The 26,325-nt window shown below is 39.8% G+C and overlaps 1 protein-coding gene across 3 annotated transcripts in view; it reads right to left on the bottom strand.

Annotated features, from left to right (window-relative positions):
- Positions 1-26,325, bottom strand: part of NRXN3 (neurexin 3) — a gene marked incomplete at both ends in the record, with an annotated part of 1,004,347 nt that overhangs the window by 732,229 nt on the left and 245,793 nt on the right. For all 3 annotated transcript variants that reach the window (XM_080619336.1, XM_080619338.1, XM_080619337.1), the window contains one exon: positions 2,327-2,765. In XM_080619336.1, the coding sequence (XP_080475462.1) occupies positions 2,327-2,765 (439 nt within the window). The remainder of the gene's footprint in view (positions 1-2,326; positions 2,766-26,325) is intronic.

Here is a 26,325-nt window from a genome sequence, read left to right as displayed (position 1 = left end):
AAGGTTACAGTAAACTAAGTGTGCATGTCCACACTGTCTGCTTTTGTCAGAGTAGAGAGAAAGAATAGACCAATGTATACACAAAGCCTAAGGGGACTAGAGATGCCAGAGGTTATTTGAGCATGACTGCCAGGCTTCCCCAGCATTTGCACTCCTGACTTAGTACATTGCAGTAGTGGATATTTGGATTTTCAGGCTATTTTACCAAGCTCAGCAGAACCAGAAGTTTTGGACTGTTACAGAAATGGGAAGAAGGGGAGAGATGACACCTAATAAAGGCCTGGCTGCTTTAGTAATGAAAATTAGAACCTAGAGGTCACTAGCTCATTAAACACAAATGGCTGTTTTGTCACCTACATTAAGTAAGTTCATTATTTCAGTTCAGTTTCTAGACAACAGGCATCCACATTTAAAGAAAAATAATGTCCAAGGTGTAACTGTTCTCTGGTACACATGTGGGAGGAACACCAAGGACTAAACATAAGTAGATCCTGAACTTCCTTCCACACCTACCAAAAGTAACTCTGGGTAAGAATCGTTGATGCTTGCTAAAGGTATGGTGTGAAGAAATCAATGCCACTATCATGGTTTTCTGGGGAGATGACATCAGTCACTGGGATCATAAATATAGCACTTTTTGGCAGCAGAAAATGCAATTAAAAAAGAAAAAGAAAGACAAAAACTTACAGATGCGTTCATTCTTGTTGAGCAAAGTGCTTTTAATTCAAAATCCGTTATCTCTCATCAGTGCCCAGAACATCACAAAATCTCCCTACCAAGCAACAACTAAATCACTCCTACAGTCTCATCCACCAAGCAGCCATGCAGTCTGTCACAGCCTCTTAGTCCAAATGAACATATGTCTCTGTTCCTAGGTTTTTACAAACTTAAACAGAGCTTTGTGTCATTTTTGCTTCTTCTCCTTCTGCAGCTGCCTCTCCAGGGACCAGACAGTCCCCAAGTGAGCAAGCAAAACTGAAGGAAGTACTGAATGCAATTAATTGAGCTTATCCTTGGAAGTTAATTAAATTTTAGCAATTCCAAAGAAATCAAAGCTCCATTTATTTATTTATGGCTTCCTTTATAAAATGTTCCTATCGATGTCTTCAGGAGATAGCAATATATAACCACACATATTAAGTCCTAGTAGAGCACTATGCCAAATACAAAGAAATTCCTCACATCATCAAAGAAAAGACTAGCTTCAGGCAAAGACCTGTTCAAACAGCTAAGTATGGTATCTAAAAGTCAGCTTTTCTGAAAACTCAAGGAAGCAAATTCTAGCACTGCATTTTCTCTACTGACGGCAGTCAGCAACTGGAAACATAAAATTAGGGACCAAAAGCTATCTTGTGGAGATCACCAGACAAATTCCAAAACCACTTGCAAATTTAAGCAAAATTTCCTTTGAAGGGACATACAGCCAGGCTTTGAGATCCCAGGGGTTCAGGAAGAATGCAAATACAATTATTCACATATTCTCAAGATCAAGTTACAGTATTTGACCATTTTGTTTCCTTATGAAATTTTACAGTACATCATGAGTAGGTTAGCTCTGAGTTAGATACCTAGCACTAGAAACAAACAAAATACCTCTTGGTAATCGCATGCTAGATATATTATTAAAAATAAAACACATTTTTGAAAATTAGAAGCTGTGAGGAAACAAACGAACATCCACTGAATGTTGACTCAGATATTAAGACTAGAATCTGGCATTCGAAAGAATAAAGAAACCTAATGGAAAACTACAAGATACTAAAGAAAACAGAACAGGATTAAAATGTTGATTTGTCATCATAATTTTGTCACTGGTTGTGCCCATTACTCTTATTTTCCTCATGACAAGATCCCAAACCCCTGCTCTTTAAAGACACAAGATCCAGGAGAAAATGGTAATATTAGGTCACAGCAATAAGTTTTCAGTTAGTTTTTACTAAGTTTATTTTTGAACAAAAACCAAAAGTAGATCAGTGAGAATTTCTCAAACTAAAAATTGAATAATAATTAGTCTGAAGGATCTTTAACATTACTGTGGCCTACAAACAAGTCATCACTATAACTGCAAAGACAAGTCCAGAAATATCTGAATATTGTGAGTAAAATATTAATAGATTGCCTCTGTGATATGCTAACCACAGTTTATACTAAACATTTAATGAAAACCTAGCCATTCACATCTTTGCTTTGCTCGATAAACATAGCAAGATGTTTTCATAAGAAGGTGACTCATATCTAACAGGTTTTGAAGGTTCTCAGAATTAATACACAGCTCTAAGTCTTGATCTGAAAGATTAATCCACTTGAGAAAAAGTCATGACCCTACCTGATCTTCCATCTCGTTGAATATCCACATGATACCACTCTCCATCATTGGCTTTCTTCTGGGTGGCCTTGACTTTAATGGTCCCAGAGCCCATGTCCAGCAACAAGTAGAGGTTCCCATCTAGAAGCTCAACTGCAAAGAAGTCTACCTTTGTATTTTTCTGGCTCCTGGCATCTTTCCTTTCCTGAGGCTTGCCATGGGTGAAAAGGATCAGTCCATTGGGTTCGGTGGTTCGGAAATCAAATGAGATGGAGCCCATCCTTTTGGTATTCCATTTTGGCAGACTAATGTAGGCCTCAGGCGTCTCAAAGCTGATGGGATCCAGTGTAGCCACATTCTCACATACAAATTTCACTTCCCCGTAGATCTTCATCTTAGTATCACCAATCCGTGCCAAGCGAGACAGCTCCAGACGAATGTCATTATTCTTATAAACAACCTGCCAGACACAAGGAAAAGTATCATACATCAATCCTGCATACAGTACAAATACCCCAATTACTTTTAGCCATGGGAGATAAACTTCTCCCAAAAGGCAGTGGGGAGCAGAAAGGAGACCATGCAAGAGTCTGACATGATGACAGAGGGAGAAAGCACAGCCAGGAGTGTGTATAGAAATGACAGCAATGGGTAGTTTGAGATGACTATAGATCAGATAAGCAGACAGAAGAGAACATTTAACTGAAGGACAGTGAAAACAATTAACTCTATCACAGGCTCACTCTGCTGTAAAAGCTTTTGTACATAAAATACAGTGTGTGTCTGGTATCACGCTGCTACATTAGCATAAAACCCATACAAAATACATAACCAAATGTAACCTCCATGTCCATCTCTGCCAGCCACAGCAGGAAACCCTTTACCACCACTGTCATTTCTCTATTATTCATATAAGCCCACTTAAATACTAGGAGAGATATACGCAAAAAAATCTAAGCAAGTTGCTGTGAACTGTTGGTGATTGCCCTGTGGCTCCTAAAGAGCTACAAGAAAAAAAATAAACAGACCAAGAAATCTTAGATTACTACAGACAAACTTGCTATGGAGATATCTGCATAGCTTACCTTGCTTCAAGAAACCTATGCTCTCTGTGGTAATACATAAAAGTCTGTACATATTCACTGCCTGGACTCTTACTCTCTCTGGGTTAAGGACCAGAGGTCTGGACTCTGGGATGCTACATGAATAGAAGTCAGCCAAGGGAAGAGCCCCAAACAGGCAAGCACTCCTGAGCATGCACAACCAGCTCAGGAGTCCAGACCTCCTGCCTTTCCCTTTCTCGAAAGTACAGAATTAATTCCTTGCAAAGAGGACTCCCCCCTGCCCCATGCTGTTCTCACAGAGGCAGGGACTGGAGAAGGCACAAAACTGAAATATTTGTAAACTGTAGTTCCTCTCGACCACTTTCCATGCTTCCTAAACCCAGAGCTCGCACATACAGGAAACCAAAGCATTTCTGCAACTAGGATTCGATTTTGATTGAATTCCTGTTCTGCAACACTAGTGAAGACTCGGATTTCTTATATGAAGCTATTTAAAATACTTTGTGTCTATTACAGCATACACACACACATACATTGGATTTCTGCTTTCAGAATGCTAGCAAGATGAGCTGTCAGCAATTTGCTATGAAAAGAGAAGGGAAAGGAGATGTATATTGTTATTTCAACCAATAGGACACGAAAGTCAGAGAAATGAGTGTGCAGTAAATACAGAAGAGAAAACGAGGGATAAGTTTCTAAAGTAGGTGACCTCAGGATGAAAACTAAACGAAACACAATTCAACACATTTGTAGCAAGCAAAAAATTTCCAGCTTTCACTAAGCTCTTAAAGGAGAATTTCCCCAGTGCAGCCAGCACAGCATCAGATTTTCTTGTTGCAAAGGCTATACCCTACATCAGAGTGAGAGGAGAATCCAGCTGTTAATTCCCATTTGGAGTCATGGCACAAAGCTGTAGAGTTCCTCCCAGCAGAGGACAGCATTGACCCACAATAGCCTGTTTTGCTCCACTTCCCAATAAAGCGCTCTGCCTCACACAGACTTCAAAAACATCAAGTCTATTAGTACCTACAACAGGAATAAAATATTTTTTCAATTTGTGAGACTCTAGTAGTTCCATTTTGTGGATTAGGCATGTCAAATGCTCTCACAGGACAGACCATACACCTCCTTCCAGTGACTCAGCAAGGCTGGGTGTTACAGACTTCCTCTCTTGACAGACAACGAGATGCACCTCAGCCAGACACTAGTTACAAGCACTGCATGCAGTTCTGTCTCTGCATCTCAAAGAAAGAGAGGAGCTGAAGGTATAGAGGAAAATAAAGAGAACAACTAAGAGGATGGAGCAGGATGCTTTATGAGGATAGCCTGAAAAGCCCAAGGCTCTTGTATCTGGAGAGGACTGAGAAAAAAAATGACTGAAGTGTACAGAAGATGAAGAAGGTTAACATAGAACTGCTCTTTGCCAAACCCAGCAATTACACAACTAGATGCACTTGCTGAAACTTGTAGGTTATCAGTTTAAAATGGATTTTTAGAAGTACTTATTTACAGAGTGTGTACTGAACTTCTGGGACTTGCTGCCACAGGAAGTCATGGAAGCAAAGTGCATCATTAGGCTCTAAGGGGAATGCACCACTGACAGTAGCCATGCCCACAGTCCCTTCCTAAATATCACTTGCACCTGCCACTACTGGAGGGAGAAAACTGGGGAAATGGACTGACTGTTCTTCAGGCCTGCTAAGGCTTTTCTCTTGTTCTTAGTGAATCTAAGTGTACCACAGGTTGTCCACAATCTACCCCGTGTCCCACTGCAAGGAGAGCCTGGGAAAGAGGGCAATTGGAAATGGGTTCCTGTGGACAGAGTCCTTCTGCCAGAACAAATATACGGGACTTCCTAACTGGTATGACTTTGGCACAGCACAGCACTGCATTTTTGGTTTCACCAGTATGGAGTCATTCTGGCATTCAAGAGAATGCCTGGCCTGAATGAACTGGGACTTTAGTGGTTCTAACATAGGAGAACTGCCTTTATAGGATACTACTAACAGTTGCTGAAACCAACACTCCTCTAAACTGTACCTTGACCCAACCTTTCCCCCCATAAGAGAAGCAGATGGGTAGCACAATACCCTAGATACAACTGATGCCTGGTGCTGGGTTGTATCTAGCTATCACTCAGTGATCTTCTTTCAGCAACTTCTGCAGGTTGCTGGTAGAAGGAGTATGATCACATACATATAAGCAACTTCCAACTCTCAGATAAGTCACATCCAGGTTACATCTCCCCCTTTCAAGTATTTGACTTGAGTAACAATTCCTATCTCTTCTGGGAGAACAAAGAGGATCTGCTTCTGGATTTATCTGGGGTTTGCTGCAGGCTGCCTTGTATTTCATTAGACTAGTACCACAGCTGGAGAATCCCTGAGACAGAAGACTTTTAAAGGACCTAAAGAAAATTACATGGAGTTATTTGTAACCCACAAAGTCACTAACAATGGAGGATCTAAGAGCAAGTTTGAAAGAAAGGCCTAAGAAAGCAAGCACAAAGGAGGACTTGGAGAAGAGAGAAGAAAGGGTGTTGAATAGATACAAGAGTTCAGAATTCAGTCTTTTCAAAGAAACAAATCCACCCCAATAAGAATCTTTATGATTCAAGTGTTTGTCATTCTACATTATTTTCTTTAAACAAAAACAAAAAAACAAACAATATCAACCATAACCTAGCTTGAGAAATTTTAAAAGCACCTGTATTTGAGGAAAAAGTACAACTGTTCACATAGCTGACTTGAGATATTGTTGACAGCAATGTTTGGACAACAAGATGTATAAACCACAACTTTCAGCACTATAAACAAAAGGATAAAAATAATCCTTGGGTGTAAACCCAAAGTGAATCCTGAGCAGGAATAGAGAGGCAAATCATCTCTAGCTTGAGCAATGAAATGTGAAGGCAGCTACTTATATCCGCAGTTCAATTGTTAAACTGGAGGTTCAAAAGTAAGAAAAAGGAATACAATTAAATGACTGGAATGCATGTCCCATAGTGAAGAACATTCAAATTCAGTCTGCTTAATAGGTAGAGGTTAAAGGGTGATTCGATTACAATCTCCGAGTACCTGTGCAGAAAATGGAATTTGGCAATAGAGGGCTCTTCAATCCAAGTGACAAAGGAATAATGGGATCCGGGGGCTAGAAATTGAAGTTTGAGAAACTCACATTTTAAAATATTACGACTTATTTTTACATGAGGGCAATTTGCTATTGAAATAATTTACTACAGGTTACGGTGTGTTCTCTGCTACTGGCAAACTTTAAATTAAAATGGTATCTTGTTTTCCCTAAAAGACATAGTGAGACAGGAATTAATTATGTAGCAAATCAGCGTAGATTATCATAATGGCTCTTTCTGGCCTCATAACCCATGAATCTTTGCGTTTTAATGAAATCAACAGATGCTTCAGTGCAGTTTTCCAAGATAGATGAAACACATCCTTCTCAAATGTTAAAACTGCCTGGGAAAGGAGAAGATGCTTGTGTCAGTTCTGGTCTGGCTTGCCACCAATGCTTTCAGTGAGGCTTTATAACGTGTGTGATCCTACCTTGCATTAAAAATGAAGGCAACTAAGAAATCTAGGACAAAAACTTGATTCTCTAATTCTAAATATATGAGCTTCAAGAACTTCTTTAGAGAGTCACCATCACCTGCTGCAAGCCAGAGAAGAAATATTTTCATGTCTTCACTGAGGAATCTATCTGCCCACAGTTGTACCTATCACCTGCATAACATTTCCTATCTTGTAGTCTCCTTTCACCAGCAATCTCTGAACTAACTTGAGTGCTCTTCATGATATACCAAAACAGTGATTGAAACTCACACCTCTAACTAAACGAGGCCATAACTGACTCTGAGAGCTGTCCCTCACTAGGACATAATCTTCTAGTGCCACTCTGGGCTGTCTTTTCCATAACAACTTAGAAGTAAGCAAAGCAGTGAAAACAGTGCCCATAAATTTGTCCATTTTTATCAGATGGCTTTCTGGACAAAGCTAATCTTGCCTGTTTAAATAGAGACAAACTTGAGTTTATCTGATATATATATCGGAGAAGGTCAAGAGGCCTAAGGGAGTCAAGAAGATGATTCCTGGTACAGACATACACATCTACTTTGCAGTTATTCTAGAAAGGAAGGTAGAAGAAAAAAAAAAAAGGAGAAAATTACTAGCAAAAGCTAAACAGAAAGCATAAAAAAAGTAACCCTCATGTTCCCAATCTTAAAATTGCTTTACATTCCAAAAATTACATTAGAACAATGACAAAAGTAAGTTTTTTCCTCTTGCATGAGGATTGCTTCTAAAATCACTTTAACAAGAATATTTTGACTGTTCAATGCATTTGCTTAATGAACTGGACCAGTACAGATGGATGGTCAGGGACAGAAAAGTCCAGATACACACAGTCTCCAATAATCATCAGCAGAATTCCATGACATCCAAGACATTTTGAGGGATAAAAAGATATACTGTAAATTAGGTTTCCATTGAATCTGCTGAGAAAGAAGAGTTTGTTTTAAGCTGAGCTAAACCAAATTGGCAATCTAGTTTTGAGCTTTCTTAAAAATGGCAACTTTGCAATTCTGAAGCATTCAAGGAATTTCTCTGGCTACACTCACAAGAAGCTTCACTCACGGGTTAATGAGAGCCCTAATCAGATGCCTTTTCACAAGGATGAAAAGCATGTCTCTGCAATCAAGCAAAGATGCAGATAGAGAGGGAGCAACAAAAGTAGGAAAAAATTATGTGCTAGACTTGCCAATGGCCAATATAAAAATTCCTCTCCAACTTGGTGCTATTAAGCAGGAAACATGGGGGGAGGAGTTGTGCAGGCTGGACACAGGCATGCTCCAGAGGAGAATGACCATTGATAGCCTGGCAAATTAGATAACCATCATTAAAAAGTGCAGTAACCTGAAAGCTTCGTAAATTTAGCTAGCTAGGAAGAATACCTCTGAAGTTCAGCACAATTGATTACCTACTTCATCCTGAGCATCACCAATTGCTTTTATCTGTCATGGGCTGCCCCCATTCACCAACTGCCCATATCACCTCTCAGAAGGGCTAACTGCGAGACATTCAGCCTACAGCCTAAGACTTCCTTAAAGGTACCTTCACTGAACAGACGAGTTCCTGCAGTTTAATAAATCAGAGTTTATCAGCTGTTTTACCAGAAATATGTGTTTCTATCCTTCCCTGACCAGCAAGTAGAAACAAACACACCAGCTAAGAGCGCTTGTGTTAGGGACAGCCTATGTATACAGCAGTTCTGGACTTCAGTAATAGGAAGCTAAAGCTGATATGCTCATTTAAAGAACTGCATGTGAACTGTGCATACCTAATCTAAATATATCTGATCTTCAGGTAATGAACAAACACAATCACCATTCACCACACTGAAGAAGTTAGTCTACCTGTCCAAAAAAACAACACAGCAAACAAGACTTGAATATGACTTTCGCTATGTTGACTAAAGTAATTCTATCTTACATTTCATCTGAATTATGTTTAACAAAGAACATGTGTTCACAGAGGTAAAAACAGGAATACAGTGAGTAGAATGCTTAAAAATTAAGGCAGAACTATTTCAACTAGAAATTTTTGTCTACCTTATAAGTCAGTTATAGGTTTGTACTAATCTCAACTTTTGTGGAAATCTCCAGAAGAGAAGAAGATGGATTTAGTTTTAGAAGACTTAAACAAAATACAGAGGAGCACTTGCGGAAGTAGGATATAAAGGAAGAGAAAGGAAAAGATTCAAGGTGCCAGTATTGATGATTGATGGCTTGGCTTCATGAACGAAGATTTGGGAAGGGCTTTACCCACACTTACTGCAAGCACGATGATGACTAAGAGAGCAATGTGGGATAGGCAAATCCAGTTGGAAAAAAGGCAGCTTGGTCATTCAGGCTGTTTCTGAACAAGACTGTTGTCTCCTGGGTCAGTCTCGAGCGATCAATGTCCTGAACCGCCTGCATGCAGAGTTGGGTCTGAGGCTTCCAGTGCACCTTATCACCTGCCGCATCGTCCCTCACCTGTCGCTACAGGGCTTTGCAAGTGTGAGTAAACCCTTCCAGCCTGCGCAATGGATTTCTTAGGTGAGGCACAGTGGGCACGGAACTGGCCCCACCCTTTACACCTGAGGTTTATCTGCCACGGCCTAGCTAGCTAGGATGCTGACAGCAAGGTCCTCAGGTCGTAGGTTTGGTTAGAGTGTCCTTCTCTTAGGTGGAAGACCTTACAAGGCTAGACAAGCTCCATCTGCCTGGGTTTGAAGTTAGAGTTTTCCTTCTCCTAGGATGGTTGCCCAAAGGCCAGTGGGGCAATGTGGGATAGGCAAATCCGGTTGGAAAAAAGGCTGCTTGGTCATTCAGGTGTCAGTATAAAAGGACTGAAAAAGGCAGGGTGGAATTTCAACTGGTCTAGTGAGAACGTTTCTTTAACAAATACTGAAGACACAGGACCCTGTGCTTCATTGCAGTCATAACTAAACCATCCTTTAAGCCAAAAAGTAAGGCCCTGCTTCTCATGAGAATTCAGGACATCAGAGTGTGTTGACAGTTACTACAGAGTTAACGCTAACCCAAATCATTCACAGGGTATCCCAGAGCAAGGTTAAACAGACTAAGGCAGATCAAGGTCCATCTTGCTGCATTTCACCTTGGAACATATCAAGATAAAGACCAAACTGTTCTATGTCTTTTTGAAATAAGAGATAAATTTCAGGCTTTATGACCAAATATACGAATGAGAGAGATTCCAAACTTTAGGGTGAGGAAAAAGTTGCTTAAAAGCTATTTATTGAAGAGTTCTAATATGTGTCTAGAGCTGTACAATATGTTTTTGCATATAGTAAGCCTGCTGCTTCTTGGGTTAGCTATGAATACTGGTAAGTGACTAAAATGCAAAGTACTCTACAGCCTTACTGGTGTTGCACTGCATCATTCAAACTACAAAAAGCAGGGTTGTGAAATTACCTACTTTTTAGAGTTCTTCCTTTTAACAGGTAGCAGTAAGGACAGAATTTGGTTTTTCACATTGGTAGATTTCTGCATCCTCCATGCTGGGGTACACTGACTGCTAATTCATTTGCTCTACTGTTGAAGAAAATCTTGATTTCAAAGGGAATAGCACACCCCACAATTGCATCAGGAGACAACCATGATGGGAGCATTAGAAATTACATATATTTATTTGTGAAAAAAAGGCATGACTGTATATAGGACAACAAAACCATTACAGTTGCAGAAGAAATGCGGCTGAAGGATTCTGTTAGCCTCAGACACTAAACTCATTTCCTCAGCTACTGAAAAGCACAGTACAGACAGCAGTAAGATTAAGTGGAATCAGCTGTAGCATGGACTATTATTTAAGGATAAATGCTCTTTTATGGTGGACATATCAAGTTCTCTTCTTTCCCTGCTACAGAAACTTCAAGTTCTGCAATAAGTGAAGAAAGGAATCACAGGAAATAAGGTGTAATTTCTGGATTTCTGAACATATCACTTTTCCACAGATTTTCAAAGCAATGGTGAGAAAGCCACATAACCTCAGTATTTTTGAAAGTATATTCATCACTTCACAGTGGCCAACTTGAGGTCATGGAATTGGTTTTGTGGAAGTGCCCATTAGCAAAAAGCTGTAGGTGAAGACGGGATTTCATCTTTAGTGCTAAAGCTAAAAGAATGCTCTGAGAAATTAAATTTCTCAGTCTGTTCCTAAAAAACTAGCTGATATTTTGCTAGTATTTAGATGAAAAAAGTGATGAACATTTGACAGTAGCAGAGCTCAACTTTGTGTCACGGCAAAGCACTTAAGGCATTTCACTGTGAATTCAGGTGCACAAACTTAAACTTCTGTCTTGCTTCATGTTCTATTCTACTGCTATTGGGTCTAGTAGCAAAGAAAAATAAAAGCTGCAGGAGAGGGAAGCCAAGACAGCCAGCTACAATGCTCCTTACTTGTGCACAGGTCATAGACACCGGCATACCTCATGCTAACTCTGAAAAGCAACTTGTATCTTAGACACGTCTCTGGATATAAGAAGGGCGTAAAGGAGTATTTTACAAATATTCATCCATATAAAGCAATGAGGATTTATGTTCTACTCTAAGCCTGCAAAATGCAGAGGTGAAAAAAGACAGAAGAAACACTTAAGAGCTTCGAACAGAAAATCCTTCACTGGGTGTCCTGAATGAAGCATTCTGAAATGCATGGAGACATAGGAGGAGACAATGCTTTACTCTGCTGGAGATCATGTTCAGTTTGGAGAACTGCACTTCAAGCAAGGAGTGAGGCTACTGGAAAAAGTTATGAGGAAAGGAATGAGAATAACCAGAGACATTATAACAGTGTTCAAATACAAAAAGTCTGCTACAAAGCAGAAAGCACAATCTTTTCTTCGTACCTATACTGAAAAGGACAAGAAATAACGGGCAAAAATTACAGCAAGAAAGTGTTAGAATTTATGTTAGGAAAAGCTGTTTTAATTTAAGCACAATGAAGCACTGGAAGAGAGGAGGAGCAACCTGCCTGAGGAGCAACCATCACTGTAGACCTTTAATTACAGGTTAAATAAACTGTTGTCAAGACTCACATAGATGTCACTGATTTTGTCTTGGGATGCTGGAAGTGGAAAGGATTAAATAACCTCTCATGGTCCATTCCAGTTTTATTTTATGTGATTCTGTGTTTTGGGGGACGAAACATGAGAAAGAGGAAATTACTACGTAGCTAAAGACTTTCCTAGTGTTCAATGCACAGAAAGGAAGAATAAACCTCATATTAACACAATTACAGTATGTCGCAAATTTGAAGAGCTTAAACTTACAAATGAGCTTCCTAGCTAATAAAGGTTTGACAGCGTTTGTAGAGTTTAAAAAAAGGGAGAAAACAAAGAAATCATCATCACAGAAGCTTATTTATCAGCATGCAGAAGTTGACTTCAATTACATTCAGTTCTGTATTGAGCTTATATAGACATTCACCAGTTACAGAATGCTCTTCTTCTCCCAAATGCATCCTGAAATCTCAGATTTGTGTAGCTTGCACAAGCTAAATCTGTCTAGCTTGGTTCAGTGCTGAGTATGTGAGGAAATGATTACTGTCAAGTGTCTTAAGGATTTCATCTCAAAGGCAGATAGGATTTATTTTAGGATGGCCTCATTGATCATGTAAGATTTGAACTTTATTACACAAGACACTGAAAACTGTATCAGGCAATGACTTAGCAAATAACACTCCACTTTGCAATTTCATTGTATTTCAAATCCACCTAAGGTTGTGCAAGTACAAAAAACCTACCTCAGGAAATAGATCTGTTTAGTATGGCTTGGTGAATGTTCCCATCAGGATGGCTTTCTAACACAGAATTACATTTTCCTAACAGAAAATTAACAATAAAATGCTTCACTTAAAGCTGTTGCAACTCAAAATGGCACATTTAGTTTCATCAAACTTAGCAGAAAAGCCTTTGTATGAACTTTCCATAACATATGCCAGTATTTTCCAGGCATTGCATTTACTTTCAGTACTGGTCCTGATTTTTGCCTCTGGTCTGCAGTCTCTAGGGAAATACTTCCACATGATGCAATATCACTCTCCCACCAGACATCACAGACACATGACTGGTTTTGTTAAAAAACAGCTTGACCGAATATATGGTCCTATGGGAGAATGGGACACAAAGACCCTACAGGACAGCTACCACATGGAACTGCACTAGATAGGAAAATAGAGCTCTTATTAAACTGCCTCCAGAGTATTTGGGGTCAGTTCAACAATTAGTAGGAAATAATGTGAATCAGGGAATATCAGCATGCTACATATGAATGTATTTCTGAAGTTCTGAGGCATTTCCATTAAAAAAAAAAATATTACAAACACCAATGAAAACCAACAGGGGCTGAAAGGAACCTTCTTTGCGACAATCTTAATTTCACTCAGCTTTTCATTTCAGTGATAAAATGTGTTTTAATGACAGCAACAATGTTTCAAATCTTGTGTGAAAATTCTGACTAGATATTGCCTGCTTTTATAGGTATGCAGTTTTTCCCCACTACCTCTCTTCCCTAGCCAACATGCCTTAAGTCCGCTCCATAAGAATAACCCTGGCAGGTACAAGAAGGTAGTTCAGTCTCCATAGAGCAGTCAAGCATTAGTCTCACTGTAGAGGCTTCCGATGTGCTAGGCAAGTTGTTCCAACCACCGCGGTGTCTTCTATGATTTTGTCACTTGTCCAGCAAAAACCAAATAAAAAACATTTACCATTGTATACGGGACAGCACATGCTTAAACATAAGCATTGCTCAAATAACAATGAGATTAGAGCAAGAAAGGAAGTATTTAGTGGGTTTAGTATTGTATAGACTTAGTCAACAAGCTTAAAGTAGTATCACTGTAGCAGGATGGTATCACTGTTTGTAGACAGATGACAGCAGCTAGTTGTGCTGCACCCCATTCATGTGTCTCCCTCCCTCAGCCTCAGCAAAAACGTGGCATTTCCTCCCATCTCCAATGGCAGCCAAAGTAAGCATCATGCCTTTAGCTAGGCTCTCCTGCGAGGGAGCAAAGACACTAAAGGCCTGCTGAAGAAGTGCCAAGGGCAGGATGGCACTATCTCATGGCTGACACCATCTGTCATAGTGCACTACAAAGGTCTAGACAGACTAAGGAGGAGGACTTGTCTCCATACATCTCAACTGAAGTACTATGGGTTTCCAAACTTCTTTTTAGCACCTCTCTCATTGTCCTGTGCAAAAACATGCCAGCACAGACACATCCCCAGGGTATTTTTTCTCACTTCTGTTCAAATTCCAATGCACAGAATAAACTCCAAACCCTCCACAGGTAGGATTCCCCAAACGTTTATCTGCACCAGGCCTTACGCTGTGTGAAAACAGGCAGGTGATGAGCTAAGTATTTGCTTGATTATTTGCTGGAGGGGGCAGGGAGTGTAATTAATTCCCTACTTACAAGAGACATCAAGAGAAAAATATTTATCTTATAACCCCACCTTGATGCTGGGAAAAGAACCAGAAGCTCACTCACACCTTTCTCCTATATGTATCTAAATACTCTCTGATCTGTGACCTCCAGCTCTACAGCTTCCAGCATGAACAGAAGGAAGAGGTGGAAAAAATGTCAAAAAATAAATTTAAAAAAATGTTTTCTGTTTGGGTCTGAGTCCCAGTTACCACAATGCCAAAAAGTCTAGTCCATCTACTCATTCAGAAGCCACACAGCTGCACCAGTCATAGCTTTAGAGCACAGGGCAACGCTGAGACCAATAAAAGGAGGCTGGGAATGGAATAATTCCCCCTCACCTGCTCATATGGTCTCACCTGGCCTCTGAAAAAAACCCTTACTGACAAAACTGCTTTCCTAGTCTCTACCATCTTTACAGGTTTCTTGAGGAATAGCATTAAAACAGCGCAAAGAGCCCAGAGGTGCTGCCAGAGCCCACCAAGGCTATTGATAAAACTTTATCCCTTGCTCTGATCTGGAAGACGTGTGCATGGAAAAGTAAGTCCAGCTGCTCCTGGGGGATTAAGAGGGGAGGGGGAAGCAGGCAGCACAGCCAGAACCCTGCCACGCAGTAAGAGAGCATTGAGGAAAGCATGAGAAAGGAGAAACAAAGCCAAAAAAAAAAAAAAAGAAAAAAAAAGAAAAGGTGACATTTCCCAGTTGGAAGTGTTGGAATGAGATGCAGAAATGGGAGACCGATGAGGAACTAAGCATCCCATTCAGCACCAGATTACGCTTCCTTCTCAAAGGAGGTAGCATGCTGCAATCAGGAGCAGGGGGAGCTCTCTGGTAAGGAGTGAGGTCAGGACTGGAGTCAGCACTGAGCACCAGACAAAAGAGGCAGCTAATTAGCTGGTTCCTGGCACACTGGGCCTGATTCTGCAAGACACAGAGAGCTCTCAATACCGTTTTGTCTCTGGAGTGGGCCCATAACTGTATGTTTTTTGCTTTCATTCAAAAAAAATTAAAAGGGGGAGAGGAGGAAGCCTTTTCCCCAAAGGGAGCTGGAAATAATACATCTCTCCATTCTAGAAACACTTTTCATAAAAAATTCCTACAGAGCATTTTAAATTACTCTGTGAATATTAGTGTCATAACATTAATCCATTGTATTATCTCCTACTTCCCCATTAAGGGCCACTATCCCAAATTAACAGAAAGAGAGAGGAAAACAGAGGGAACTGAATATTCTTGGCCAACACATACAGCAAGTCAACAGATCGTCAGAAAGAACGTCTCTTCTTCCTAATCACTACCCTATGCCTAAGGAAAAGCTAGAGGAAATGTTTTGGTGACACAGATGAGTGTAAATGCTCTACATAACCTCTTTCAGCTCTGAAATTCAATAATGTATGTATGAAATGGTAATAAACTTTTCCCTCATTTTTTTACATTTACTTTCCCACTTTAATGCACACAGGAACAGGGTTCCCATGTCCTCTCTGTGGAGCTTGGTTTCAGATATAAAGGAAACTGATCTCACATCTAAGAAAGCTTATTTGATACAAGCCTAATTTAATGTATTATCTTACATTTTCTGTTTTGCTCAGTACTACCTTACTGCTTAAGAAAGATCTACAGCAGATCTAAAGCAGAGCTGTAGAGCTTACATTGTTCAAACACTAACAGGCAGAAAACAAAATCTGCCTTCACCATTTTTTTGGCCAAAATTCTCCATTTAAATCTTTTAATCCTTTCTGGTTAACCGGACTGTCCATTCACTTTTGTTATTCAAGTCCCAACAACCTTTCCATACCTTTATTGAGCACTGAGACACTACTGTGGCCGCAGCAAACAGTCTGAGACCATGGTGAACTCCCATTTCAGAAGTCACCTTCTTTTAGGTGGGGCGGGGGGGGGGGGGTTAGGTGATTGAGAAAGTGATTCTGCTCTTGTTATCACCCAGACCACATCGACCAGAATGATAGAAATGATTGCTTCATCTATATGGCATCCTTACAGAACCAAGTGTCTCTCCTCTATGGCAGTTTTATTCTCCTTGCATAGAGCAAGCACTGTCAAAAATCATGAAATACATAGAAATTAGTCAGCCATTCTTTTTCTAATATACCAAAAAGCTTGACTGTTATACTGAATGCTGAAGGAAAAAAAGAGAGGAATAAGAGGAAATGGCTGACATAATCACAAAACCTTAAAAAAAAATCCTGGAAGCAAAGACACACATATTCCTCAGTGCAGGACTAGCTGCCTGTGTCTGGACATGTAATCAACTTACTTGCTATATTTGTTTGCCAATATGTGCCTATGCATATTTGCATTTACATAAACATAGCCATACACTGTATATAGATGCATAAGAAGGCATATGCATTTACATATTGACATACAGACCTGAACAATGGATCTCTTCACTGCTGCTTACTAAGGGCATATGTCTGGGTTTATACATACCTGTATACAGTACCTGTATGCACGCTGCTATATGTACATACATGCATACATGTGTACTCATCTCTCCACCTGTGATTCTTATGCAATGCATATATTTTTCCAGTATAATAAACTTTAGAGTGCCTATGAGTAGCATCAGAAGAATGCACACCACCTGCATGTGGATCCCCACATATATATATACATGTTGTAATGCAGGTGTGCAGCCAACAAACCGCATGTCATTCTGGTAAAGGGTATCCTCTCATCCTGAAGGCAGCTCAGAGAGCAAGAGTGTATTTTTTTCTATGAAACACTCTACACAAGAGTGGAGTAATCATTTCATAGAGAAAAGAGGTGAGATTACACGAGAATCCTTGTGAATGCAAATTCAGCCTTTGCATACCCACTCCCTAAAAGTAAGTTTTCAGTTCAGAAGATGCAACTAACTTTCCTGCACATGACACTGGGCTGTGTGCCAAATGGTACTTAGCAGGAGCTAAGCATGTTCCTTCATGCATTTTGTTCTCTGTTACCTTGGCATTATCAAGAGCTGAAAGGAGCACAGACAGGGAGGAAGCAAAGCAAATGACAACAGGGGTTTTAAAATGGAATATTTCTAATGTAAGCTATCCTGGGCTGGACATGTTGCTGCCTGCAGTTGTGTTCCAAGCCCAAATACAATGTGAACTCTGACATTCTACTACTTCAAAAAGGCAAACAAGGATGGCTGAAGGGGTGGGGAATAAAAACCCCAAACAACAAAATCCACTACAACTGCATACAAAGCCCCGTGTGCAGAACACAAAGAAGCAGATGCTGGTACGTACACTGCCGGAGAATATACATTCAGCCCGTGATACTTCCCAGCATCCCTATGTCTTGCTGCTCCCAGGCAGGAGTTATTCTGCTTGGCTTGGGTCCTCCATACATAAGCACTCAAAAGGAAAGGATTAATGATGATGATCATTACAAGACACTGAAAGTGCTGCTGTTTTCTATACCATGCTCTTTTCTTCCTACTCATTCCCCTAGAACACTACACTGTGAAAGGGCTGCATTTTTCAGCTACCCCACATTTCCCCATTTTGCTTTTAGGAGTAATATGAACAGTAATCAAAACAGACAAATTATTTCCGTAACTCCTCTGTCACTCTGTTAATGGGTCTGTGCAATTCCTTTGCCCTTGACAGTGCATACTGTTCTGGCACCCACATGCCTGACACCTTTCACTGCAAACCCATCATTTCCATGTGGGTCTATCAACAGGTATTTCTAAGGGTAAGAAGCATTTCCAAGAGTTAAGAAAAGATGGGTTGCAGATATTTGCCTACTAGTCCTCACAAAGCCACAGAGAAGCCAAAAGTCCTGATCTGCTTTTTCTGTACTGTGCTACTAACTAGTTTTGTCCTTCCTAGGCTGACATGCCTCTTTAAGGCAGATCATCAGCTTCTTGCCCCATTCTTCCTTGCTTGTGTAGAAGTATTATACCCCAGAAAGCTACATGCTTAGAATAGTTTGAAGCAAGAGAATAAACCCTCTTGTATTAATCACATCCTGCAAAGTTTGCCTGTATGTTTCTGTAAGAGGTATAAGACGCATTACACTGCCTTCTCAAAACAAGTTTCATTTTCCCAGCTGAACACAAAATCTGTGCCAGTAATGGAACATTATGATCACATTATTACTAATATAATTATTATTGATTATTACACATTTGAGACACTGGTATGGTTGGGAAAAGCGAGGAGGTAGTAAGCAGAAGTTGAAGGGATTTCTCTGACACTGAGAAGCAGAAGGATCATCCTGTATCACTTCCAAAAAAAATTAAGCCTGGAGGTTCACTCCCATGCCCTAAGATCCCTTGCATGAAAAAAAAATAAGAGAAGAGGAAATATGCAAGCAGGCACATTTTGCTTTAAGCCTTGCTTCTGATTTTATGGAAAAAGTGTTATTAATAAAGCTTTCCAGGTGCCAGAGAGAGACAGACAGAGGCAGGGAAAAGGCCGCTGGGGAAAGGGCCACTGACAAAGTTTCAGTCCTAGCATGGCTGAACTACAACCACAGAGCAGCTCCCAGCTATTGAAAAGCAGTCTTGACACCTAATGTGATTTCTGGAAAAGGACAAAAAGATATCTAAAATTCAGTTTACTTATCATTCTGACATGCATATAATAATACATACCCAGACAAATTCTCATTTCAGTTCAGCCCAGTGCTAGATTATAGATTTAGGATCAAAGACTGTAAGTAACTCTCACACAATAGGAACCGTATCTAAGCCTTGCAAAAAAGAGTGTGTGTGTCTTGGTGCATAACCAATTGAACATGAAATGCCTTTGTAAAGCAGTTGCTAAGAGGGCTAATGTGATTCTTCAGTGTTTAAGCAGGAAACTATCAAGAAAGTACAGAGAAAAGACACTGACTATGTATATAGTATTAGTAAAACCATTTAATAATACTGTGGCCTCTTATCTTGCCTCTGCTTTTAAAAAGATGTTAAAAAAATTAAAAGAGCACAGAAAAGTATTGCAGTGATTTCAAGTCTCTGTCTATGCTAGGTGAGCTATGCAATGAACTCCATCAGTTCCACCCAAAGATAGGTTATAAGCTGATCCAAATCTACATGCTATAGGAATCTGCATGGGGAGAAGTTCTTTCACTTAGAAGGTCTGCTTTAATTTTGGATACAAAAGCATAATTATACATGATGGCTAGACAAACCACAACTATTCAGTTTGGGAGTAATGTGCAATGTTCCCTAGTGATCTAATTAACCAATGAAGTCTTTAAAACTTTAAAACAGGATGCATACTTATAACAAAAAATACAAGAAAAAAAGCAAACAAAAAACCCCCAAAAAACCCAAAAACTTCTATCTTGATACAGAAGTCACTCAAACCCCCAAGGCAGCAATGGTTTTTTTAAAGGATTCAGCTTTTTTAAAGGATTCAGCTTATAAAATTTATGAAGCATGCAACAAACACTTTGTTAGATACAAATACATGAAAAACGTAAGTGCTTATATCACAAGAGGATGGCAAAGTACTTTGCAATCCATGAGAACAAAGGAGGATGTTGATCATCTACCAGGAATAAATATGCTTTATTGCTTTATTTTTAATTTCACAGACCTGGGTCACTTGCTCCAAAGTCTTAAAAGAGCTGAAAGAGGAGATTTCTGATTCACTGAGGATTATTTTTAATCTTGGAATAACAGAAAGATAACAGAAGAATAAGAGAACGATAATGTTGTGTCAATGCCTTAAAAAGCCAAATGGGACAAGATATATAACTGTAGAAAGGTTTAGGCTGAAGGAAACATCAACCCTGGAGGAAATAGCACAACAGCTTCTATCAAAGTACTTAGTAAAAACATTAAAGGATAGGAATACAATACTTAATGTCATTAGACCTTCCTGTGTAAAAAGAGCTTTTGTCAAATAAACCTGACATAATTTGAATGACAATGGTAAAGGCACAGATGAAACATTTTTTAAGGCATTTGACTGAACACCAGAAGACAGCTCTGCTTAAATTAACAACATAGAAGAACAAAACAGGGCATAATATTAGATAGACAGATAGTCCTCAGCTGACAAATCTCAAAGTAGTTGTCAGTGGGGCATCATTACTGAAAAGAGGCAATTCTAATGCACCATAAGGATCCATATTTGATGAAAAGTATTAAATATTTTATCAATTACCTAGAAGTAAATATAAAAAAATGCTGACACTAATACCCGAAGATAACATCAACTTTGACAGAGCACTAAACTTTAAAGACAGCAGTTCTACAAAGTGATTCATAGAGCACGGAAGACCCCTTCAATCCAAGCAAGTATTAAAGCAGTTGAATGCTAAAACATGTAACATGGAAGACAGGCCATGAACTGCACAGCCAGGAATGGGAAGCCATGGGGGAGCTTCACTCTGCAAAGCTGCAAGGTTGAACACCATTTGTGAAACATCGGAGGAGGAACTGTGAGCTTCCAGTAACACTATAGCCAAAGGGCCAGTTCAGTTTCAGGATAAATGACCAGAACCAATATGCAGCACTGATACAATATGCACTTAAAACCTAGGTATGATTTTGATATCTACATTTTCTTAAAGAAAGGATTCTTAAAGAAAAGATCAAAGAATACATCAAGCAGCTTCAACATGATTTGAGAACTCAATAGATGCCTTACAGTAAAAGTCAAGGAACTCCATCTGTTTAGCTTTTCAAAAGACAGATAAAGAAGGGACTTGATTATAGTGAATTAGGAAAAAACACTGGATTTCTGAAGCATCTTTGTTCCAGTAGAAGACTGCATCACAAAAATCAACATTTGGAAGCTACTGTCAGACAAATTCCAAATGGATAAAAGGCCTAATTTCTCTTTCAGGTAAGGGGTAATTAAACATCACAACAACTTAGCAAGGAAAACAACAGATTGTCTTTTAATGCCCTTACACCAAAGCTGGTTAAAACAGAACTCCCGAAAAGAGGCCCAAACTTATTAGATTTAATGTAGTGGAAGTAGGAGAGATTGAGGCTTGATGTTTCTTGCTTATGAACACTCCAAAACTAGATAGATAATCAACAGAAGGCTAAGCTAGCTCAGTATGGTGGTTCTTTCAGTCTTAAAAGTCTCTGACATTTTGTAACCCTTACACACCATAAATCACTCAATTGGCAACAGGACAGATGACTGTAGATTCACTTTGAGTAGCAGGCACTTGTTTTGCACTGAGTTGAACAACAGATCAGGAGTTAACGGTTCCTGGTTTCTTGTCCTGATCCTGTCACTTGTCTGTTGGATAACTTTCAACAGTTTTTACAATTTCTGAGTTGAGGAAGTCAATAATTAACTAAATAGCATTAATACATCTCATTCACCAAATTTTTTGTCTTTTAGTTGCTTTTTATTTTCATTTATTTTTATTGTTAAGTCTCCACCACCCAAAATGCAGAGAAACCCAGGTGCAAGGACAAGTCTTGCTTGTCCTTAAGAAATCCTTAGCAGAAGCAAACTGAAGACAGAAAAAGACAAGCACAGTCCCATGGTGATTGGCTTTTTGTAGAAACACTTCGAAGTTAATACTCTGAAGGGAACAATGGCACTCCTGGCAAAAGAAGATAGACAAGGTGACTTAATAGACATTTACTTCTTCTAATATCTATGGTTCTCTGGAGCTTGTCCCAGTACGGTAGTCTCTTTTCATTCCTTTTTTTCCACACAGCACCAGTCCACCTTTTTGAGGCAGTAAAATAAACTCTCCTTGGTTTTTAAGTCTCCTGTAAAATACAATGCCATGTAGAATTCAGCACTCAGAAAGGGCCCAGTTGGGCAGTAATAAACATTCTGAACAGTTACTTTCACAGTTGTACCCAAAGGGAAAGAAATACACATAATCGTAATGTGAACATTAGTCCTGGATAGAAAGATTTGCAAGCGCAAGTTAAAGCCTGGGAGCTGTCTGTTGCTAGCATAGTCCATACTGATCTGGAGAGATTTCTCTACTGGAAATACTCCCTCCAAGTCTTTACAGAATTCCCAATTCCATACATGGAAAGATCACTCAGTCCTGAAAGGCACATGCCATTGCCATGCAGCTCAGAGGCAGTTTTACAGCTCTGCCTGTTAAAATCATCATTCTAGATCGATTGCTTTGGGGGCCTTAATAGTTAAAAATGGTGAAAGAAGCCAACCTGTCTTGCATTTCTCCACAAATATCCAGGATTCATTTAGCTCTCCTTCTTGCTCCTTTTCACTTAAAGCAACTTCCTCAAATGTAGACTGCTTGACACACACGAACATTTGTTTTCATTCAAATGAGCATCATTACACCTCCAATCAATACGTGGCATTCCAACCACATCTGAACCCTCTGTTCCTCCAGCTTCTCCAACATACACGTATCACTTCCACATCTACACATTACTGCCTAATTTTGCACAAACTTTTATGCCTGACCTTATACCAAATTGACTCTGCTCTTCTGAAATCCCACTGCTCAGCTACCTTCCCCCTCAGCTGTGTGCAAGCCTTCAGGAATATTACCTTATATGCAATACTTGCAACGAAGGGGTTACATGCATCATGGCCTCCGAGGGGTTGCAGTACACTGTAATTAACATAAGGCAAAGCAAATGGAATACCTATTTGAAAATACTACAGGGAGCCTAGACACAGTGTAGCCACATCAGGAAATATTTAAACATAAAATCCTCTATATTACATTAGATCAGCATCCTATATCTGAAAAAAAGCATCCTTAAATACCTAGGCAGGTCTAACAGAGCAGCTCTGTAGCAATACTCCCTTAAAACCATTTCACAAACTCCACTTATTTGGGGCTGGGAGGGTCTGCATACAGAAGCTGATGTCTTCATATTTTCTATACTATGAAGGATTTTTCTTCTGTGAGCTTTTCCAGTTACAATAACATCCCACACAAGATTTACATGACTTTAATTGCTGTCAGACTTTTCGGGGGATTGGGTTTTGGGTTGGTTTTTTTTTTTTCTGAAGCTTGCCCTGCCTTTGTCTTTTGATGCCACTTACTCGCTCTCTTTGAAAAGAAACTGAATGACAGTTCCCTTCGATTCCTCTCCCACACTACACATGATTTTATGTCCCACTATCATACCTTTTTCTCCATCAATTCTGCTATGAAAAGCCATAGTCTGTTTGGCCATTCCTTATATAAAAGTCTCTCTTCTCATGACCTCTCATGATAGAATGACAGTGTCCAGTGTGGTTTTATTTAATGACATCATTATATTTTCTGTATTGTTCGCTATTCCCTTCCTAAAAATGTCCAATGTTAGACGTGCTTATTTGACCAATACTGACCACCAAACAAATATTTTCAAATAATTTATTACTAAAATATAAGAATCAACTTGAAGCCCTCTATTGCATATAGAAGGTTGGGATTATATTCCCTCCTTCCCAATACATATACCTCAAGTGCACCCTTAGAAAGTCTGCAGGAAACACCAAGCTGACTGGTGTGGTTGACACACCTAAGGGAAAGGATGCCACTCAGAGGGATCTAGACAAGCTCAAGAAGTGGGCTCATATGGACCTTCTGTGGTTCAACAAGGCCAAGTGCAAGGTCCTGCACCTGGGTCAGGGCAATCCCCTGCATCAATACAGGCTGGAAGATGAAAGGATTTGGAGCAGTGAGAAGAAGGACTTGGGGTACTGGTGGATGAAAAGCAGGACATGAGCCAACAACATGTATTCACAGCCCAGAAAGCCAACTGTATGCTGGGCTGCACCAAAAGAAGCATGACCAGCAGTTTGAGGGAGGTGATCCTGCCCCTCTACTCTGGTGAGAATCCACCTGGAACAAAATGTTTAGGAAAGACCTGATGAAGCCAGTGCAGAGGAGGGCCACAAAGATGATCAGAGAGATGGAACATCACTCGCTTGAAGAAAACCTGAGAGAGTTGGAAATGTTCAGCCTGAAGAAGAGAAGGCTGTAGGGAGACTTCATAGCACCTTAGCACTAAGTGCCCTCATAAGAAAGATGGGGGCAAACTTTTTAGCAGGGCCTGTTGCGATAGCAACCACATGTGATGGTTTTAACCTAGAAGAGGGGACATTTAAGCTAGATAGAAGGAAGAAATTTTTTATGATGAGGGTGGTGAAACACTGGAAAAAGTTGCCCAGAGAGGTGGCAGATACCCCATCAAAGGAAACATTCATGGTCAGGTTTGATGGGGCTCTGAGCCCTGATGACTTTTAAAGGTCCCTTCCAATTCAAACTATTCTATTATTCTTACCAAAAGGTGTCCTTATACAAAACAAGTCTTTCCCATAAGCTCCAGTTGCAAAACCAAAGGGGACGCCAACACTTATTTGCCTTCCTCTGCTGGAAGCACTGGCAAATCCAGTATTTCCAATATGCTCCAGGAGGAATGGGGAACCAGAGTCAAGTTTTTTAAAACTAGCTGTAGTTTCCACACAAACCCAGAACTCCCAAAAAGAAGGGACAGAAGAAATGATTAAGAAAACACACTCTATGTCAAAGTTGCCATTTGAATTACTAATGTGTAACGTCATGTGAAGCGCATAATGAGATAAAAGTTATTAACCTAATAAGTTACATGCATAATTAATTTCTCCTGAGATATATGATTTGTGAAGTTCTAACAAAATCTGTCACAGAGGCTGTAAACATGAAAACTATCCTGAAGCCAGAAGAGCCAAGCATATGCTAATTAAGAGAACATACTAGAAATACATATCAACAAAAAAATGGAGAAGATGGAGGAAGTGACAACGCTGCATTTCTATGTTATGTCCTAGTGTGCAGTCATGAATACAGGAAGCAAGCACACTTGCTTGAGAGAGAAGTAGGCACATCAAGCTTAGGTAAAGGAGAATGGAGGCATTCTGTCTTCTTGTTATCTCAGATGAAGGCAATTTCAGGATAAATCAGCCCTGGAATATAAACTGGGGAAATGGAGAAAAGTGCTCAGCTGACAGCTTGCCTGGTTAGCTGATCACTGAAGCTACAGAGAACTCATTCTTAAGAACAGCATATATTTTTTCTGAGCTTTCCTTTGCAACTGATTAGCAAATATTTTAATATTGCAATTGATTGTTTAACCATTACCTGGCTAGAATAAATGAACTGAACATCCCCAGTAACAGCTTCTACTTGAGAGAGATGACAAACACAGCAGCCTTGTCCTTTAAGAGTGACAAGTCACAAGAATCATAGTTTGCTAAACTCCTGAGAAAGCTCTATCCTGTGATACAGGTGGTTCTTTTTACACTTCTTTTACATGTTCGAGGTGGGTGATGTGGCAGTCCCTCCATTGGGAGGTTACAACCAACATCGAGGTGTCCATAAAGGGTTACAAAGCAGTTGCAAAAACCAAACTGTAGTCACAGCATCAGTATCAGAAGGATGGATTTCACAGGAACTTCTCACTGGTCTTCTCAAGAAAAAAATGCAGTTTTGAAGACAGCCATAAAAGAAGTAACAGAGTGTGAACAGCTCTTAATTAATCATCTATTCACTGGGACAATGTCCTAGCATTGCCAAAGTTGAAGCATAGATTGAAACCCACATCAGAGGTCTGAGAAAGAACTGGCACCTACATAAACCAGAATAGCCACCTCTTCTGCTACCCACTTCAGTAACAGCCATATTGAGCTCATATTAGATAAAAGCCTTCAAGTACCAAGCCTTTCAGGATCTGCTGCATTTTTAAGTCAGCATTGAACAATGCAAGTGAAAACCTTTTCTTCCCTATTTTACTGCCTATGTGAGAATAAACCCAGAAGTACAAGAGCATAAGATTGGAAAAAAGTTTGTCATCAGAGCCTCGTCAAGATTATTCCAGTAGTTTGTCCAATCCAGCCACAAACATGAAAACAACTGTGCTGCCCTCCTAGTATTTCACAGCAGTGTTTTAGTTACCTCAAATGTTCTGAATTCCACTGCCAGATATCTTCTCTGACAAAAGTTCAGAGAGCATCAGCATACTACTTATCTTCACATCTGTTCAGAGCTTGAA

The sequence above is a fragment of the Psittacula echo genome (genome assembly GCF_963264785.1).
Source record: "Psittacula echo genome assembly, chromosome: 5".
NCBI lineage: Eukaryota > Metazoa > Chordata > Aves > Psittaciformes > Psittacidae > Psittacula > Psittacula echo.
This window is presented reverse-complemented; position numbering and strand designations above follow the sequence as displayed.